At 42.2% G+C, this 20,411-nt stretch overlaps 2 protein-coding genes across 3 annotated transcripts; one reads left to right on the top strand and one right to left on the bottom strand.

Moving 5' to 3' along the window:
• Positions 1-1,250: 1,250 nt before the first annotated feature.
• Positions 1,251-8,297, bottom strand: mgrn1b (mahogunin, ring finger 1b). 2 transcript variants are annotated; one of them, XM_024433250.2, is made up of 16 exons: positions 7,942-8,297; positions 7,548-7,666; positions 7,221-7,309; positions 6,759-6,905; positions 6,014-6,131; positions 5,848-5,914; positions 5,615-5,658; positions 5,425-5,472; positions 5,131-5,199; positions 4,724-4,883; positions 4,363-4,472; positions 3,957-4,171; positions 3,065-3,222; positions 2,773-2,883; positions 2,093-2,138; positions 1,251-1,847 (listed from the first exon to the last, which is right to left on the bottom strand). In XM_024433250.2, exons 1-15 carry the CDS (start codon positions 8,027-8,029, stop codon positions 2,098-2,100), a joined length of 1,584 nt encoding a protein of 527 aa, XP_024289018.1. In that variant the 5' UTR covers positions 8,030-8,297; the 3' UTR covers positions 1,251-1,847; positions 2,093-2,097. The 2 variants fall into 2 exon arrangements, with proteins under 2 accessions (XP_024289018.1, XP_024289017.1); XM_024433249.2 differs by lacking the exon at positions 2,093-2,138 and having other exon boundaries at positions 1,252-1,847.
• A 101-nt stretch (positions 8,298-8,398) lies between these two features.
• LOC112258727 (UBA-like domain-containing protein 1) lies at positions 8,399-14,219 on the top strand. Its single transcript, XM_024433256.2, has 3 exons — positions 8,399-8,655; positions 9,014-9,073; positions 12,697-14,219. Exons 1-3 carry the CDS (start codon positions 8,548-8,550, stop codon positions 12,991-12,993), a joined length of 465 nt encoding a protein of 154 aa, XP_024289024.1. The 5' UTR covers positions 8,399-8,547; the 3' UTR covers positions 12,994-14,219.
• Positions 14,220-20,411: the final 6,192 nt, after the last annotated feature.

Genomic DNA, 20,411 nt, shown 5'->3' with positions numbered 1-20,411 from the left:
CAAGTCATTTTTCCAACAATTGTTTACAGACAGATTATTTCACTTATCACAATTCCAGTGGGTCAGAAGTTTACATACACTAAGTTGACTGTGCCTTTAAATAGCTTGGGAAATTCCAGAAAATGACATACCTGTGGATGTATTTCAAGGCCTACCTTCAAACTCAGTGCCTCTGCTTGACATCATGGGAAAATCAAAAGAAATCAGCCAAGACCTCAGAAACAAAATTGTGGACCTCCACACGTCTGGTTCATCCTTGGGAGCAATTTCCAAACACCTGAAGGTACCATGGTCATCTGTACAAACAATAGTACACAAGAATGAACACCATGGGACCACGCAGTCGTCATAACGCTCAGGAAGGAGACGCATTCTGTCTCCTAGAGATGAACGCACTTTGGTGCGAAAAGTGCAAATCAATCCCAGAACAACAGCAAAGGACCTTGTGAAGAGTCTGGAGGAAACAGCTACAAAAGCATCTATTTCCACAGTAAAACGAGTCCTATATCGACATAACCTGAAAGGCAGGTTCAGCAAGGAAGAAACCACTGCTCCAAAACCGTCATAAAAAAGCCAGACTACAGTTTGCAACTGCACATGGGGACAAATATCATACTTTTTGGAGAAATGTCCTCTGGTTTGGCCATAATGACCATCGTTATGTTTGGAGGAAAAAGGGGGAGGCTTGCAAGCCAAAGAACACCATCCCAACCGTGAAGCACGGGGTGACAGCATCATGTTGTGGGGGTGCTTTGTTGCAAGAGGGACTGGTGTGCTTCACAAAATAGATGGCATCATGAGGTAGGAAAATTATGTGGATAAATTGAAGCAACATCTCAGAGACATCGGTCAGGAAGTTAAAGCTTGGTCGCAAATGGGTCTTTCAAATGGACAATGACCCCAAGTATACTTCCAAAGTTGTGGCAAAATGGCTTAAGGACAACAAAGTCAAGGTATTGGAGTGGCCACCACAAAGCCCTGACCTCAATGCTATAGAAAATCTGTAGGCAGAACTGAAAAAGCGTGTGCGAGCAAGGAGGCCTCCAACCTGACTCAGTTACACCAGCTCTGTCAGGAGGAATGGGCCAAAATTCACCCAACTTATTGTGGGAAGCTTGTGGAAGGCTACCCGAAACGTTTGAGTTAAACAATTTAAACAACTTCTGACCCACTGGGAATGTGATGAAAGAAATAAAAGCTGAAATAAATCACTCTCTACTATTATTCTGACATTTCACATTCTCAAATAAAGTGGTGATCCTAACTGACCTAAGACAGAGAATTTTACTAGAATTAAATGACAGGAACTGTGAAAAAATGTGTTTAAATGTATTTGGCTAAGGTGTATGTAAACTTCCGACTTCAACTGAATGTAAAGCAATCTAATTAAGGACTTGTTGTTTTTTAGTTAAGGTATAGTATGGTTTTAGTAAATCCTTGCAGTGACCACCACAAACACATTTTGAATCAATGCCAGTTATATCATGAATCGATGACTAAAGTAGGAAAGTGGTCTTCTACAAGGCCCAAGGGGACTGGATCATGGGGGAGAGATGGCTTGGGAGGAGACCAAGTCCCAATTTTTCATCCAGGCTAAATGTGCACTTTCACACTCCCCGTCATGGATTTAAAAGCATTGGATTGGTGTAATTATTGACTGGAGGGAGTTTCCACCATTGTTAAATACATGCGAGAAAGTGAATTGGGACTCAGCCAGAGAGGGAGAACCATTGGGCCCAGAGGTTAGGGGTCAAGTTGCTCATCCTCCATGTGAAGGCTGCTGGGGGGACACAGGAGGGGCTGGCTGGAGCAGTTGGTACTCTGACTCTTCAGGCTCTCTGATGACCCTGTGGACACAAGGAGCATGATCCAATTAAACAAGAGGAGCTCTTACACCCGTGAAATAAATCTAAACAGTTGCATACTTATCAATACAAACTTGCTGTCTATTTGCATGATAAACAGAGTTACAACCTGCAGCAGATTATTAACCAACTGTCCTGAATCGGACAGATTGCGAGGGATCGGTTTCTCTGAAGCAACGTGACAGAAAAACAGTTAGGTAAAGACAGGACAGAGAAGTCCTACATACCACATTTATTCCTCCATACCAATAGAGCAGGCATCAGGACCTAGAGCTGGCCATAGCAAGGCCAGGTAAAGGGACAGGGCAGGTAGTAAGGAAACAGAGAAGAACAAACAGCACACAGGTTAGATGAAAAGCTGGGGGACTGAAAGCCTGGGAGAATAAAGAGAAAAATAGCTAAAAGGTGTTATACGTGCAATCAAAAATGTATGTTTACAATTGGTTTGATCATTAAAGACATGCTCTGGTACTTTGGCAACTAGTAAGTATTTTTTTAAACCTCCCGTTTTTTACGTGTTAAGGTGTACTTCATGCATAATCTATGAGCAAAACTAGCCAAGAAATCCCTGTTTTCTGGAAGCTGTGCAGTGCCACTTTCCCTCCATTTACCCCCACGTGGGCCAGCCCTCTAGCAATTAAAGTTTCAGCCAATGATCTTCAGCCTGCCAAGGGAGCGACAGCTAGCAACACGCACACAGTACAGCGAGAGAGAGACATGGTGCACATGTGACATAGTACGCAATTTTCTGGGGCCACTTTTGGCTCCTGGCGCTACTTTCAGAACTACTGGCTAAAAAGTATATTAAAGAACCAGAGAATATCTTTAATATCCAGACAAACATACACAATCATGCACACGCGCACAGATACGCACGGGCCTGGGCCTTGTGTTATTATTAGCTTACCTGGCAGAGACAGGTCCCCTGGCGGGTCACTCTCTGTTTTGGTCAGGCTGCTGTGTTCACTGCTGTAGTCCTGAAGGATCTCTCTCTCTCCTCCAGAGTGCAGTCTGTCCTCTGTACCACCCATGACAGGAGGAAGAGACAAGGTCACAACATGCAACAAGACCTAAATGTCCTTACACGGGTTTGCAATGTACCCTGGTAGGTAATTCAAGTCATTATTTGGAGGGGTCACGTACCCAAACATGTACACTGGACCGCTAACTACGTGCATTCAGAGCATGACAGAACTCACCATCATCTGGGGAGATGGACTCCGGTACATCCTCGGCTGCAGTGGCCTCGGTGGGAGCAGGGCTGCTGGAGAGCAGTGTGTGAGGCTGGGCGTCAGACATCTCAGACAGCTTCTCCTCATCCTCCTCCTGGATAGGTGATGAGGGCGACCTCAGGGTGCTGCGGGGGTCAAACACTTACAATGAGGTGACATTGGTAAACAAAAAAAACATTTACAACCGACGTGAAGCTTTATAATAAACAGACTGCACTCTGTACTGTTGTCCTAGTAAGGCTCAAGGCTCAGCAATGTCAACTGGATGGATTGCCAAGGACATGCCGTCTAATCAGTTTGTAGCATGGCGCTGGATACAGGAGAAGACCTCTAGCAGCAGCTCATCACAACATAAGGTGACTATTTTTTTCAGACTCTGGGCCAGCTGTTACACAAACTGATCAGCAATCAATCCAGAGTCAAACTCAATGTCAACAAGCAAATCCATCCAGGGCAGTTAATCTGTCAGGGCTATTAACTCAATACTAAAACTAAATCATTCAAAATTGCATATGCTCCAAGTTAGAGGCTGTTCAAACCAAATGGTAATGTAATGGTGTGAAACATTACAGTAGAAGGCAGCTGGACTGTAGAGAGCAGCACTGGAACACTTTAGCCCACTTCAGTTTCTCCCCCTTCTTCCTAAAGTGTGCATTGGTTCACCCTACGTCAAAAGATTTCAAAGCTTTGGATTGGTTTAAATATTCGCTGGAGGGAGGTTCCACCATCTTCCCTTACACCTGTCCATTCTTTTTAAATCCATGAGGGGGAGTGTAGTGTACACTTCAGGGAGATGGTTCATCTCAGATGGAGGAGAAAGTGATCTGGGCTTGTTACTACCCTTGTGTCCCAGGATTACCTGTCAGGTGACTTGCTGACTTTGCCCTTCTGCAGGCCCCCGTCACCGGAGTGTTCTGGGGAGCCCAGCGGCCGGCCCTCCCCTACCAGGCTCCCAGAGAAGTTAATATCATCGTAGAGGGGGGCGGGGGGGATGGAGGGGGACACAGAGTGCAGGCCGTTCAGGGCCTCCAGCAGAGAGATGGGCTCAAAGCCTGGGGGAACCGAGTCTGAGCTCTGGAGAGACGCACAAACAGAAACACTGCTCATATCTTCACTAGTCATTCACAGTCATTTATTAAAGGCTTTGTAATTGCATAGTGATGGAGTTGAGTTTCGTTAAATACAAGTAGAATAAGAAACCATCCTTGACACCAATGATGCCATGTGTGTATTAACAACAAATGCCTGGGTCGTGTGCGCCGTACCGAGTGCTCATCATGGTCCATGGTCTGAGCCAGTACAGGGCTGAAAGAGACAGGGGACAGTGGCCCAGGCTTCTTCCTCACAGCTCTGATCTGCAGCAAGGCTCGGAAGGCTGGTGAGAGAGAGAGAGACCAAACACTGGTTACACTACACACTGTCAAATGTGACTGCATCTTCACTAAAATGTCAACTTCACAGCATTTTCCTTAAATCAGCTCAGTCCCCACAGGGCATTCATCTCTACGTCAATTAGGCGTCTCTCTCGCTGAGTTCTGAAACATGGCTGCCGGGCAGGTCTATTTCCTATTAGCGAAGGCATCCCATTTGGAAGCCTATTGGAAACAAACCAGCGTCGCTCCTTACGCAGTCTGCAGATAGGACAGTTGTTGGCCTGGTAACGCAGGGTGTCAGCACAGGAGTTGCAGAGACACAGGTGTCTGCAGGGCAGGATGATGGTGTCTCGGAGGTCTGACAGACAAACAACACACTCATTGCTGTTGTCACTGTTCTCATCCTCCGACGGCTGCAGAGAACCAAAAAACATTTGTTAGAGTGATGAACATGTAGAAAGAAATAGACTAACCAATAGTCTGAAAACCTACAGCATAATGAGCCACATTCCTGGTTTACATTTCTGAAAGAGTCAGGTGTGGTTACACCTCTATAATGTAAAAATGTGCTGCTTTCCAACAGCCTTTGTAAATTCATGTTAAATAAATCTACTGTATGCATCTACAAAAGGTGTTCCTGGTGAGTTCTAGAATAACAACCTTGGTCTCTTGGTTGTTTTTGTTTTCAATTCCATAGATCTCCTGCAGCAGGTAGCTCACACGATCCACCTATAACAGACAGCACACATGGTAGCAACACGTGGCCAAGGACAGAGAACGATGGGAGGAACACATTGTAGCCTTATGTCCCATAGGAGATAAAGAGGAAGTAAGCACACATGCTAACAAATGTATGTGTTGTAAATGAGCATGTTCTTGTTATTCAGGCATTTTGTATTTTGAATAATCTACTAATATAATAGAGAAGACATGGATTAACTTGTGTTAACTTACAATTTGTTTCTGCTTCAGAGGCTTGACGGAGAAACTGCCATCCACATGCTTGAAAGGATGAAATTGTGTTTACTTCACATATTTCATAATGTGTGAAAACAGAACATCATGACATCAGACGTGGGATGCAAATTTGAGTCAAATTCAAACATTGTCCTCTTCTACTGAATCACCACAATGAGTTACTTACTCTCTCAAAGGCTGCCAGCAGCACATGTGCATGTCCAAAGCAATCTGGAAACGGACAAACACTAATTTATAAGGGATTACTGTACTCTGTGCATACAGAATGTCTCATCTAGCAACTGCTATTGTGGTACAGCAGAGAAACAGTTGCCAACTAAGTTTGTTATTAGGTCAGCCTTGAGGTGATATATGGAGCGAAGAACATTAACATCAGCGTCAACCGTTTGGACCACCTACCATCCCCTTCATCCACCACAGCTTGGATCACCATGGGGAAAACACCCCGGTCCAGGTCAAAGTTCAGCTGTAAAGATAAACTCATCTGTTGTCACCATTTATTTTATCAACTGTCAGCTGGTGACATCACTCAACAGGATTAATGCTGCTGCCCAGATATACTCACATCCTCCTCCTTCCAGTCGGTGAAATCGATTTTGAAAGAAGGCAGGGAGAAATGTTGGCTCACACCCCTCTTATAGTGTACAGTCTCAGAAACCAGGGCTGGGCCCTTTGGGTTGTACCTACACAGAACAGAAACAGTGAAGTCAATATATTATCAATACAAAACTATCAAAGTTAATTTAGTATACTGGAAATATAAGATGTTCTTTTTCAGATCTCTTGTTGAAAGCTCTTTCTTCGACCACAAATAATGAAAAACAGCATTAGGCCTAACTCAAATCCATTTCTGAAATTTCCCTCTTAAATTTGTCAATGGAAAATCTCAATAAAAAAAATGCTAAAAAGCTGAAAAACACATCCACCCACTCACATAATGACCTCAGCATAAACTACTATATTAATTCATTCTTCAGACAACATGCGTATCCATGGAGACAGGTGGTTGCTAAGGACCCATTGTATCTCTCCCAGTACATTGGCCACTACCATAAGATGTTCTAATACAATGCGTCTTTAAAGTGAATAAATCAATTTCACTGCACATCTTCAGAAACGGATAAAAGGCATGGATTTAATTTCAAATGAGAAATGTAAAACGCTGGATTGTATTTAGTTATATATTTGGGAGCAAGAGACAGTGGAAGAAAATATGTATTTCTAATTAGTGAATGACTAAAATAGCATAATGATGCTAAGCATCATCTATCATGTAAATGAAAAGGTTTCTGAATCAGACTCTTACATACATTGCCATCCCATTGGTGAATTCCTCAAAAGCTTGGCAATACAGGGTGATAGCCACACGAGCATCAGCGTCAAATGTGAACTCCACACCATACAGAACCTTTGGCTTCCCTCCTTCCTCTACTGGAGCATCAGTGTCATCTTTGTACCTAGTAGTCAAGCAGAAAAACAAAACAATGTTAAGCTAGCTTTCTCAAGTGGCCATTTTCAAAATTACATAACTTTGAAAATGAAGCTATGAATAAGTTAACAACAACAACAACAAAAATCGCTCATGCACCACACTTATGAAAGCATGTCAATATCAAACGAAAGGTAGGCAGTGAATAGATGTTAAGCTAAGCTCAATCAGCCAGGATTCTTGACCCTGAATCACTTGACAATGAAAACCACTAAGAAAAATAAATGAGGAAAGGTTAGTCTGAAGACTACTTGCTGTAGAATCTGATGATGTTTTTCCTCACCTGACCAAGCGCAGGGAGTCCTTTCTGATATTGACCAGACTTCTCAGGGTCTTCACAGGCTCATGAGGTGCCGGGGTCACGTACGGAAACTAAGCAAAGGTGAGACACGACAACTAGTCTATGAAAAGAACAGCCCAATGCAGATAAACTTCAAATGCTTTAGCCTAATCAATAGCATGGGGGATGTGAATCAAGGACTACTCCTGAACTTCCACTTCCACTAATATGCTGTACATGTTACTTATCTGTCAGCAACTTGCAAAATGAAAAACTAAACAACATAGATAAGAACCTTTGCCAATGTATAGCGCACTTGTTTGTCCTTACTTGTACAGGCCTATTTCCAAGGAAGTTCAGATCCATGTTTTCTCCAAATAGGTAACCCTCTGGATGGGGAGTGTCAAATTTCTCCCCTCCCATGAAAAAATGGCTGGCAAAGTAATTCCCTTAAAAGAAAATAGAAGTATGTGACTGGATTAGAACCAGGATAAAATCAGGATGGAAGGCCTATCTTTAATCAGGACAAGATCAGTGTACCGATGCACAACTCTGCCTCATCAAATAAACATCTCACCACGACTGAATATCATACAATTAACCATCTATAGCGTTCACGTGTAACGTTAGGCCTATAATGTTGGCAGCTGATGATATCAGTTTAGCTAACGTTAGCTATAGCTCGAGTTTTAGGGTTTCAATCCAAATTAATAGCTATATTTACCCGATTTCGGTGGAAATCTGTATGCAGAATTCGCCTGGATATCAATATCCTCAACGCCAGCGATTCTCCGACTAAGAATCGACCCCATCTTTCCTTGTTGTTGCTAGCTAGCTAATTAGCTACAGAATTAGCTAACTACTAACCCCAACGCTAGTGTATTTATCGTCCAAGGGACCGTTTTGTAACAAGTTTTAGACTTTCTTCGGTATTACACAGCGACTTATATATTCAACTGTGTACCTGTCAAAAATAACGATAGAACCAAGGATAACTTGGTGTCCGCTAAAGAAAATAAACACAAGTTTCTAGCCAAAAGCCTTCTGATGTGTGATACGTCAAACTACATGGTGTTAGGGACTTGTAGTTCTTTCTGTCACCGACCTACTGATCGCCCCTCCCCATCGCTCTGATTTGCGCTCTCGTGCTGCCGATCAAAGGGGCGCTCAGGACATTGAACATAGTTCAGACAGTAAATATTTGGGTTTTCACTGCGGACTGTGCTGTCTCCATGGTCGATGAGAGGAAAGGCTAGTGCAAGGGAGAATAACCTCAAGGACTGAGCACCAACCCAAGGGGAAAGGTTTAGAATAGCCCGCTTCTGCAAATATGGATGATCTAAAGCACCAAGTTATGATAAATCAGTTCGTCCTGACTGCTGGATGCGCGGCAGACCAAGCGAAACAGCTTCTACAAGCGGCACATTGGCAGTTCGAGGTATCGGAACCTTTTCTTGACAATGGTCTGAGTTTGGTGCATGGAAGATAGATCAGTTACAGAGATCAGTCTCTGTCTGTTTCTCGGAGTCATTAATTAAATACATCTAATTAATACAGTAATGCCAATCATTTGTAAAACAATCTGGTTATCTTTACAACGCCCCAGTAGGGTAATGCTATTATGCAATGAAAATGTAGCTAACTATTGTATTCAGCAGCCTAATGGCACAATGTAACATTTTCACAGGAGATAGTATAATATCGATTTAGATTGTATCTGTCTGCAATAGGCTATTATATGTGCAATGCACACTGGACTGTTACTTATTGACACATATATTTTATTTTTTCGATAGACTGCATTAAGTGCCTTTTTTCAAGAAACCAATATTCCATACAGTCACCATCATCAAATGGTAAGTATAGAAAACCTACAGTATTATTGATAATGAATGAATGATGTATTATTATTATTATTACATTATGATGATGATTATTGCAACATCTATGATTATATTTATATTCATTCACTTGCCGTCCATGTCCGCCATGCTGTACCGAAACACAAGCCTGACAAAAATAAACACACATTGGCCACGTTGTTCATAGTGCCTTGTCATGTACTGTAGCATATTACTTACTGTGTTATTTCACATGAACGGTGACATGATAGGCTACTATGTCTAATACTTATAGTCGTCAAATGAAGTCATGTGAGTTATGGATGATCTGTACTGCTACTACACTTTTTCTTGAATTGAAGCCTTGAAAATGTCTCTTGTGGGGGAGGGTGATTCCAGCAAAAGAGAACATTTTTTTTTTTTTACTAAAACAAAGGTTCTAAGATAAAATGATTTAAGTGCTACAGCACTTATGGTGCTGTACATACTATACAAAACATACATACGCTGTCTTTTAATTGAAAATGATTACTGAAAATGAATGGCAGTGTTAACATCTTGACACATGTATAACAGGACTTTAGCACAGTTTAATCTAGACCATTTGTCATAATAGATTGTCAATTTGGCCGATAGATTTCCTCCTTTCAAAACAACATCTGGCTTCATGAGCAATAAGATATCAGCTTATTTAAGTCTAGAACCTTACCTCTCATAACCTACCACTGGGTCTGCCATTTCCCAGTGATCTCATTCGGCTTCTATTTTCATTTTCAAACGGATGAAAATAAACAGGATGTGGGCAGACATTAGATTAGATAAGAAGCAGTGACATCGGCAATACATCTGGCGTGGTCTGTTTACATTAGGGGTTGGCTGTCAGGCGTGGCATAAGGTTAAGTTGAGCCCCTTTCATTGACAAATGGTTGTCAGGTTAACTACGGTGCAGTATGTGCCCACTGTGTCCTTAAACAGACCAGTGCAGAAAGGCCAGGTGTAGGAGAGGCCCAATGCACATGTAACATGATGTGGAGACATTTCAAGCTGGGGAGTGAGGTTACGAAACTAACTCTTGTTACATCCAAGGCTATTAAAAGTAATGTTTTTTGAAAGTGCTGTAGGTTATTGTTGCTGTTGTCAGTAGGGATTGTATTGCTATGAAGAGCACTGTGACTTTTAAAATGACACTTCTGTCACTTGAACAAGTTGACATGACAAACCAGCATCTGTATATTAATCTATCCCTGGCTGTATAATAAAAAACAAGGGACTGTGTTTGGTTAATTATTGACTCACTCTATGGTTGCTCATTGACCTGTTTGTGTTGGAGGTTGGTGAGATTGATTTGTTGATACAGAAAACAGTCATGTAAACTGTGTATCACGTGATGTTTGAATTCCCGTTCTTTGATCTCGTTGGACAGTTGACCACATACATGGAGACAGACAACGTGTAGGGTGACTGTGAGTTAGTGAAACAGCTCTGGAAAAGGTTGCAGCCTCACGAAAGACAGATTACCCATGATGCCCTCAACAATTTTATCTTGTAGATCACACAATGGAGGTCAGTGTTGAAACTCAACGTCCTTATGGGATGTTACATCCACAGATGATTACATCCCTCATGATTAAAATGCACATAGGGGTTTTTAACTAAAGCAGGCTCATAAGGCATAGGCTGGTGGCTATATTGTAGACGTGTGGCTTATCACAATGTCCCAGTCAATGTCTAGGATGCCAGGAGGTCTGTGGCAGTCATGAATCGAGTCAGTTAAAGAGTCTTCATAACATAGTTTAAAAGAAACATCTTTTGTAAACTGTACTACTACCCTTGTTATTACCATTTGGGATGGCTATTAGACGTTTAGTGTCTACATTTAGATGTGCTCTGATGCTTGTTTACAAGCCCTTTGAACAATGACAGAGTAGACTGCCTGTTGTACAATAGCACATTGTGTTTTAATATGGACAATGCTGGTTGGCAGGATGCAGGGCTTTAGTACAGGGTACAGTTTGCCATTGTTTATTCTGAGGCACAAATATGGCAAACTGACAATAAACAATAGGAAAAGGGATGAGAAAGACCACACTCTCTAAAACAAGCTCTCATGTACTGTTTCCCTGGCTGCAGCTGCTATTACAGGATCCATCCCTATCAAACAGGACTGTTTCTATAGCAACTTTGCAGCTCCAGATGAGAAAATGCACAGTCGGTCTCCTGTGTGTTTATGTGTACAGAGCCAGCTGATCTGACTGAGCAGCTGCCACACACTGAGGCCCACACCCCGTGTGTCCACATAGCCAACCCCTTCAACACCCTTCTCCCTATACACTGCTGACCTCTTTCAATGTAAAGCAGTGGAAACTCCCACACAGGCCAGGCTGTCTTGTTATTGTGATCAAATAACGGAAGTACTTTGTATTATACGTGTTTTTCAGCTGTACAATTTTAACCGTTTTGTAAACCGATACAGTATTTTAAAAGAAGTTCAAAATCATATCTTAGGTCATGGTTTTGTTGCCGGCATGTGTGTCAATTGACAGGAAGTCTGTTATGATCACTTGCAATTTATTGCAGTGTTATTGACTGAAGCAAATGTAGGCTACCAGTGATCTGCAAAAGGACACTTCTGAAGCAGCCAGCCTTATGCTAGTATGGCTACTGCTGACCCGTTTTTTGTACAAAGACATGCTTGTCCTGAACTGAGCAATGCACACACCAGCTTCACTGTGCATCATAAGTGATTACGTTGAATAAAGGCATGTCTCGTTCCTATCGAAGCAGGTCAACGCTAATGCCTGTGGGAAATCCAATGTTTGTTCATTCATTCACTCATTCATTCTTACTGCACCATAGAAACCTTAGAAATCCATGTGGGTGGGATACTCCACTAATGTTCTTATCAAGTAATAAGGATTTCTTTATTAGCCTGTGGTGATCTTTTTCCTTCTGTTACATATTTCAGCTCTCATTAACAAAATGTAGTTAAATTGTCTGACAATCCTCCTAAAGAAATATGTTTACCCCAGTAAGGGTGGGGGTGTATCTGTTTCCTCTAGTTCCACTACAAATCACATGACTGTTTTGAGATATTGCATAATCTATTATGTGGTGGATATCCTGTCCACGCAATGAGAAAACAGACATTCTGGTAGCCTTCAGATGGTTGGGGTGAATCCTAACACGGGTTGCTTTGACCTTTTATGTCCCGGAAGGTACGATTCCTTTGGACCCTCTTAGGTTCTTACTCATGGAATGGTGTTTGTTTTGGCTGACTGGTAATGTGTTTGGCAGTCACAGAGCAGTCTCCTGAGGCCTGCGCTCTGTAGTGTCAGCTGAGAGGGCAGACTAGGGGCAGGATGTGGAATTTGGTGGAAAGACAAAGGGTCAGTCTGAGGAAGTTGGGCTTCGAAGGGAAAATATTTTTCCTTTTTCGCTTCCACAACTATTATGATGTAGGCACTTCTAAGGACCAGTTGAGGGAGGACATAAGTGTCAAGATGGCAAATCAAACCAAGCATGTCAATTAGAACTGGAGACAATGCGCCAGTAATTACAAAAGTCAGTAGTGAAATATGAAATCATAAATGCGTACAGATTTATGTTCTCTTATTAATGGTTCTCTCCTTTCTCCACAGATGCACACTCCAGCCAACACACCAGCAACACCTCCCAACTTCCCAGATGCCCTGGCCATGTTCTCCCGCCTCAAGGCCTCAGAGAGCTTCTACGGCAGCAGTCCCATAGCCTCCATGGCGACCTCTCCTCCTCAGGTCAACTGGGCCATGGGCCCTTCTGCTCCAGGTCAGACCCAGCAGGGCCTGTGGACTTCTGGGCAACTGCCCTCTCAGGTGCCTCCCCGTGGGTGGCCCCAAGCCGTCACTCAGCAGGCATCCAGTGAACAGGCCAGCGTCACCATGGAGGCAGAGAGATGAGAGCACTGCAGGGGCCTCGCGATAACAAGAGGAACCAATATCGGGCAGTCCTCTTTGAGTTGTCTGTAAGGGAAAGCAGAAAACCAAGCGATGTTGTGGACATGCACTGAGGACAGGAAGGAGGAATTATGAGCATACAGCTGATGAACATTCACATGACGCCACATTGTAAAAATCTGCAGACAATTTTAGCTAGGCATACGTTTCATTTAGTTTCCATTGATCTGAAACCAGAGACAAAGATGGACTTGTATGACTAGTGCCGAAGAAGGATCTTCTTGTTGTACACACCGATGTGTATGACAGTGTCATCATCTTTCCTTTGTCTTTCTGGAGTGGTGTCAATGGACTGGATGCCTTTGATACTGGGGGTGTACTGCATAAATAACATCATTCTTCTTGATTTTTTAACCAGTGTAAGTGTGTGAATATCATGTGTTCTAGTATTCTAATGTGCTTAGAAACCAACTTGGATCTGCTTTTTCAAACATTGGGTAATGACATTGACTGTCCCACTCACACAATCAAGGAACACCAGCTATCCAACTATGTTTAATAAGCAACTTTACAAACTGCTCCTCTTTATGTCTTATGTCTGCATTGAATGCTAAAGGATGTTATACTTCAATCATTGTTCAGTGTTTTTTGTATGATTTTGTTTTCAGCAACTAGTGTCAGAGGATAAGTGAGATAAAGGTTTCTGTCAGAGTGAGCCATCTTGCTTGATATTCCAGCTGTGCACCATCTCTAAGTAGCACACAGATAGTTTTTGATACAGTGTTGTCGTTGCTTAAGATGGAAATCAGCATATTAGGGGAAAATAATAAAGAGGGAAAATATATTTTTAAAAATATATAGATTTAAAAAAATAAAAAATAAGAAAAAACCCAGCATATTTGGTGATGCTGTCTCAGGAACTCTCGGCTCAAAAATGTTTCGTCTAGGCACCTGATCATCTTTTTTATTTTGTACAATGGAATGAAAATTGCAATTGAAAGGAACTGATACATTCAGGGAAGGACTCATCCAAACGTTTTCTATTCTACGATCTGTTAATCTGATAATCACACTGTAGTTTTGCTTTGCACATCGGTTGCGTGAACACACGCCTGTTCCTCGATGTTTTCCATGAGACAGCTACAACAACAATTTTGTGGATTACCAGACAATTAACTTAATTATTTTGTGCTTCTGAATAAATATTGTATGTATTACACTGCATTAGATCTTGGAGTCTGACTCTATGTATCAAATGGACATGGGGCTCTAATGGAACTATAACCCACAACACCCTGTGTTCTTTTAATATTTTCCAGATGGCAGTTTATTTATCAGCGCATGTTGAATCCAGTGAGTTGGTATGACGCAATCTTCAGTCACACATATCACATCAAGGAGAGATACACTGTTTAAAAACCAGGGGAAATGTGAAATGGTCTAAACAGATGAATGTTTGGCCTTCTCTCTCCATCCTTGGATTGATTAAAAACCTCAGAGCAGACTGAGGAGGAGATGTTGAGTCAGATACTGTTTATCCCTCACTACAAGGACAAGCAGAGACCAAACAGTGCTATGTTATGGACACTTCCTTGTCTATGTGGTACAGATTTGTTTTTGTATGACAAACCTTTTCACCCCACTGTACTTTCCCCCCATCTGCTTAGGAAATCAGCTCTCCCCATTTGATAGACGTTGTCTTCATTCATGTCATCCCCTGTGTATGCTATTCAACTTCTCTCTATTTTGACTTGAGTGGTTTTGTATCCTTGCAAAATCTCCACTTAACTCTTGAAGATCGTCATCAGTTCTGTGAGCGTGGTTATTCTCCAACAGTCATAGCACATAGTGACATGGATTCAAACATTTACCAGAGCCTAGTTGGACTGTGCACCTATCAACCTCAAACAATTATTGTTCTTCTGCTCACATGGTGAACCTCCCTGTATTCTGTAGCTGGACAGGCCTTAGTCTGGTACATTGTATAATGTCATGCTGACATCAGACTGATCGCTCCGATCTGTCTGTACTGAGTTGACAATGAAAGGTGAGTGGCCCCCGAGCAGTCCACCCATCCTCATAACTCCTCAAAACTCATGGGATTGGTGAGTTGTGTTGGTGTTTGTTTACACTTCAAATTGCTGCACTGTAAAACTGTAAGCAGGCTAGCACAAGAGTTCCCTGCTGCGCAGAGCCTTGAGGTACTGTAAGCACAAGCTAGTTTGAGCCAAACTAAGACATGATGGTTTGGGTATACATACTGGAGATGTACTTTTAGCCTGAAATAGAATAGAGGAAATGGTGAGAGCATGCGCCAGGGGAGATCAGCAATGTGACTTGCTTTTGCCCCAAAATGTGGAGAACACTCAGGCATGCAAACATGAACAACGACTTCTCTCATAATGCAGAACCCCCTCCTGTTCTTTCTTTCTTTCTTTCTCTCCCTCTTTTTCTATTTCTACCCCCCATTCTTTCACTATCTCTCGGTCACCCCACATAACCAGCAGTAATGAGAGGTGGGTTGTGTGTCTCTTCTGACTATGACTATCCTTGTTTCACCTCCACTTCCCTGGCAGCAGCAGTGCATAAAATACTTTTGAGTCTCCTTTAGACCCATCCTGCTGGACCCAGTCCCCCTCCCTATCCCCGTCACCTCGCTGGCTGTGTGTGTTTCTGTTTGCAGGGCATGACATGAATACCAGGCAGCTGCCAGGTTGGCCATGGATGATAGTGGAGCTGCCAGGAACACAAGACGAGATGGAGGAGCAGAGCTACATGGCTGAAATTCCTACAATACACTGCCACACTCTCTGCTACTCCGTACTGCTCACATCCCAACCCACCACATCCATGACCATTAGGCTGACTTCATAGTTCTTTACATGGATTTCATGCAATGTTTATGAAACTTATGCATTGTAGGTGTGTTCAAGATATAACACAATAGAAGTGCTCCAGCTATTGTACTGATGGGAAATGGTTCAAATATACAGAAATGATACACTCCATCTCCAGAACATTGTGGGTTAGCCTATACAATAACAAGATAGCTATTGTTTATGTCAGGGTCATTGTTTGGATAGACTGTCGCAGTATGCGATCTCAGATAAGACATGTTTCTGGACAACTTGTGAGAAGCTGACGTGATTGCTGAGATAAAAACCTACTCGAGAGTAAGCCTGGAGTGAACCCTCAAAAGCAGGAAGTGGGTGAAAGGTGATGGGGACAAAGTGGACACAGCAGCACATGATAGAAGAAAGGGAGAGGGAGGTAGAGATTACAGCAACGAGGACGAAGGAAAGAGCTATGTTTATCACTTGTAAGCCCCTCTGCTACTATGGCATTAACATGTCGCATTTAGCCTACTGCCTAAAGGGAATGATCATATTGACACACGTACACCATGAGCATCTATTGTTTCTGCTGTGGGACTGCTCTTCACATCTCACTTGTGTGCTTGTGCAATAACTTGTGTGCTCGAGCAAATGGGAGGAATAGGACTGTTCAACTCTCAAAGGATGGGGAGGAGACACTTTTCTTTCCACCATGACTCCCACCCTCTCTCTTGCCCCCCCATTGTTACATAAGAGCACCGCAGTGTGCCTCGTCTCTCATTACACAGACTGATCTGAGAACAGAAACGTAGTGTTCCAGTGAAACGAAACAGACACAGGGACACAGGTAGAGAGAAATGTCCTTTCATAACGCTCTGGTGGGACAGACAACACTCCCTTTCATTCATTCCATTCATGCATGTGACTGACCCCTCACCCCCTTGTCTGCTGAAACAATCTCACTCTGAACACCAGTCATGCTTCAGTGTAGTAGTTGTAGTAATTGTAGCACCGGCGTGTGGGTTTGGGAGATTCTGGACAGGGAGGGTGGTTGGTTTTGCTGGTTCAACATGTTACAGCAGCCTCTTCATATTAGTACTAAAACACGAATTAGTAGCCTACTGTAGTCTATGTAACAAGTTATTTCTGGACAGTTTGTCAATATGTATCCTACTGCAAAACCAGACATAGTAACAACTTTCTTAATATAACCACATCAAATCTATCTGGCAATAAACACATGGAAACTGTGATCAAGTTCACCAATCACAGGGAGTGTGATAGAAAAGGAGAGATTGTGTTGGTTGGCCTCTAAACTTGGCTCAGACTATGGGATGTAAAACTTGCCAGAGAACAAGGGAGTGTCTACTCTGCCAACAGCAGTACTTTGTTGTTATAACTTGTGTGCCTGGAACTTTACTATTGTTTAAGTTTGAATGCATGGGAAAACTTACAGTAGGCCTAATGACTAAAATGCAATGTGAAACAAAAACCTACAGAATGCTCTAAAAACAAATATCTCATTAGAGATAAAACAGCATAAAATTGTCCATATTATCTGCACCTAAGATGCGGGGGAAATAGTTGCATTTGAGTGCAGTGGTAGACTAAATGTGTCTTCTGAGGAGGAGACTTCTGACTATAGTTATGCATTGTGCACAGTGCTCTCTAGTGGTCATTTTAGGCATGGAGCCATTGCTTCGCAACACCATACAAATTCAGGCTATATAAATAATCGCAAACCTCCATCGAGACACCTATTTCAACCGCTTTCATTCTTTTGTTTATGTCTGTGTATTGAAGTGAATGTTTTTGCTGTTTTGCCCCCTAGCATGATGTATATCAGTAATGCATCTTCAACAGAGGGCGGAATTAAGTTAAGTTTATTCTCTCTAAGGAAACAGTGGGAGTCTGGGAAATCCTAGGGCCAACAGCAACAATAGCGTAATCCTCTCTTTACATAGCGGGTTACTGATTTGTCTAATTTGTTCCTTTTACATGCACAAGTCTCCAATTAATGTTTTTAAACAGAGATCCAAGCTTTAAAAGAACATGGCACTCTTCTGGTACAGGGTTGTGGGCTCAGCTGCTCTCAAGTGTCTACTGAGTATTCTAACAGTAGCTGCCTGAGAAAGACTGTGAGAGGCCATCTGGGGGTAGTGAAACTGAGAGTGCTCTGAGCCAGAGAGAAGACTCAGTGGATAGTCTGCTTCAGAGTTGCACTGTATCAGGAGGTTCTCTTTGGCTCGCACCCAAGCACTACTTCCTCTCGTGCTGTGCAAGGAAAGGGAGCTAGTGGTTCATGACTCTCTGTTCTGTAGGACTGAAAATATGCCTACATCTCCCAAAGAACAGGACGGACATCTCTGACTCAGCACGCTTATTATTGAAGCAAATGGAACATTATAAGAAAGATATGAGGCTACATATCACTTTTTCAGGTCTGTTCAAACAACAATTATCATGTTACTTTCAATGACAGTGAAGGTCTCGGGGTAATCAATAAGAAAGAAAGATCCAGATGGCTTTCAGAGTATTAGATGTTTTAGTGACAAAGACAAGCAGAGACATACATGCCAGGGCTCCTGGGAGAAAACTCTAGTACAGGTCTCAAGTACATTTTCTCAAAGCCTTACTTTCTTGTTCATCTCTGTTTATACCTGGTTTTGCATCATAATGCGCCTTGCAATAATTGTACGGTAATCAAATTCAACATATCACAACAGCTTGAGTGTAGAGTTTCAATAAACCGGTAGGTAGACCATATTTGGTGGTGACGAGCTTAATCATCACATCAATGTTGTTGACATGAGACTACAGATACAAGCAGCTTGTTAGCGGCTGGAGTGGACAACAGCGTTCTATCTTGACCTTGGACGGAAACCCTCCCTATGTTAGACTCAGTGGGTTCTGACAAATATTTAATTTGTTTCAGAAACAACCTGGAGGTTGACCCCATATTCTATGATAACAGACAGGAAAAGTATTTTGTTTTTCGAAGGCCCATTGGACATCACTTGAGCTTACAAACAAAACACACGAGGCATATTAATATATGTTAATGTTAAGAAAGACAAATCATTGTGGTTCCAGTGGCGATTTTAGCATTTAAATCTTGTTGGGGCAAAAAAATGAATAATAAGTGGGATGCATGCCAGCAAAGCCACAACACAACACAACACTAAACAATACATTCATTGCACTATAACGGTGACAAACGGTGCCCACAAACTGTTAGGGACTACATAAAGCTGTCCCAACATCTTACCACTGCTATACCTGGCTATCAGCGGAGCCTTGTCTGCCAGCAAAACAGTTCAATCAGCCTCATTTACTGCCTTTAAAAAAACATAGCTGATATGGCTGACTTGCTTAAACAAATGTGGTTTCTAATGACAATTGAGATGTACAAACTGTGGCATAAGGGGACGACAAGCGGATAAGAGGCAATCGGTAATTTCGATTAAGACATTAATGAGCGAGCTAGGACAGACGTAGTCAATATAACTATTTGTTTAGCACTTTTGAAATGTACAGCGACAGCATTCAGAACATGGGTCATTCTTACAGTGTACAGTGTACACCAAGTCAGAACCGTATGATAAATAAATGATTTATGGATTTATGGTGCTTTCAACTGGGAACTCTGAAAAAAACAAGGTTGAATCATGATGACATCATTGATCTTCAGGTCGTAGCTCTAGAAAGAGGCCTGAGTTCCCGACTTACAATTCCGAGTTGGATGACCATTCAAAACGTATTTCCCAGTCGGAGATACGTTTTTCCGGAATTCCCAGTTGTCTTGAACTCACTGAAGTCAACTTTTCACAATTCCGAGTTAACAGTTGTTTTGAGCGCGGCACAAATCACGCTTCATTGACAGCATGATTTATCATTTATCATTTTAAACTTGGAAAAGAGACACTTAATCCCATATTTGGGACCACACAGCCACTCCACTCAATAGCAGGCTAGTGATTGCTTTGCAATGCTTGCAGTTAACCACTGTACTGATTCCTTCCAAACCAGTCATTGTTGAATTTGCAATTCCAGACTTGTGTAATGTTTATGTCCAATGGCCCATGAGCACAGATACGTTTTACCTATAATTTCTCTTCATTATTTCTCTTCATATGACAAGGATAAAAAAGGATTTGCCAGTAGATTGTCAACATGATTCATGATGATGCCTGAAATCGAAGGTTTTGAAAGTATGATGTTGACAGTCCAATCAAAGCTACTGTAGAGATAACGTAATTTGACATAATTTTATCTGTGGCCAATGACCTTGAGCCTTCTTGGATGGGCACTTCTAATATAACTCTATGGCAGCACCCAAGGGGCTTGAATTTTCATTGTGTTTATACTTGCGTACTCTTGTTTGTACAGATGAACATGGTACCTTCAGGCATTTGGAAATTGCTCCCAAGGATGAACTAGACTTGTGGAGGTCTACAATTTTGTTTCTGAGGTCTTGGCTGATTTCTTTTGATTTTCCCATGATGTCAAGCAAAGAGGCACTGTGTTTGAAGGTAGGCCTTGAAATATATCCACAGGTACACCTCCAATTGACTCAAATGATGTCAA

This window comes from Oncorhynchus tshawytscha, linkage group LG09 (genome assembly GCF_018296145.1).
Source record: "Oncorhynchus tshawytscha isolate Ot180627B linkage group LG09, Otsh_v2.0, whole genome shotgun sequence".
Classification (NCBI taxonomy): Eukaryota; Metazoa; Chordata; class Actinopteri; order Salmoniformes; family Salmonidae; genus Oncorhynchus; species Oncorhynchus tshawytscha.
Note: the sequence above shows the minus strand (reverse complement) of the source record. Positions and strands in the feature narration are given on the sequence as shown.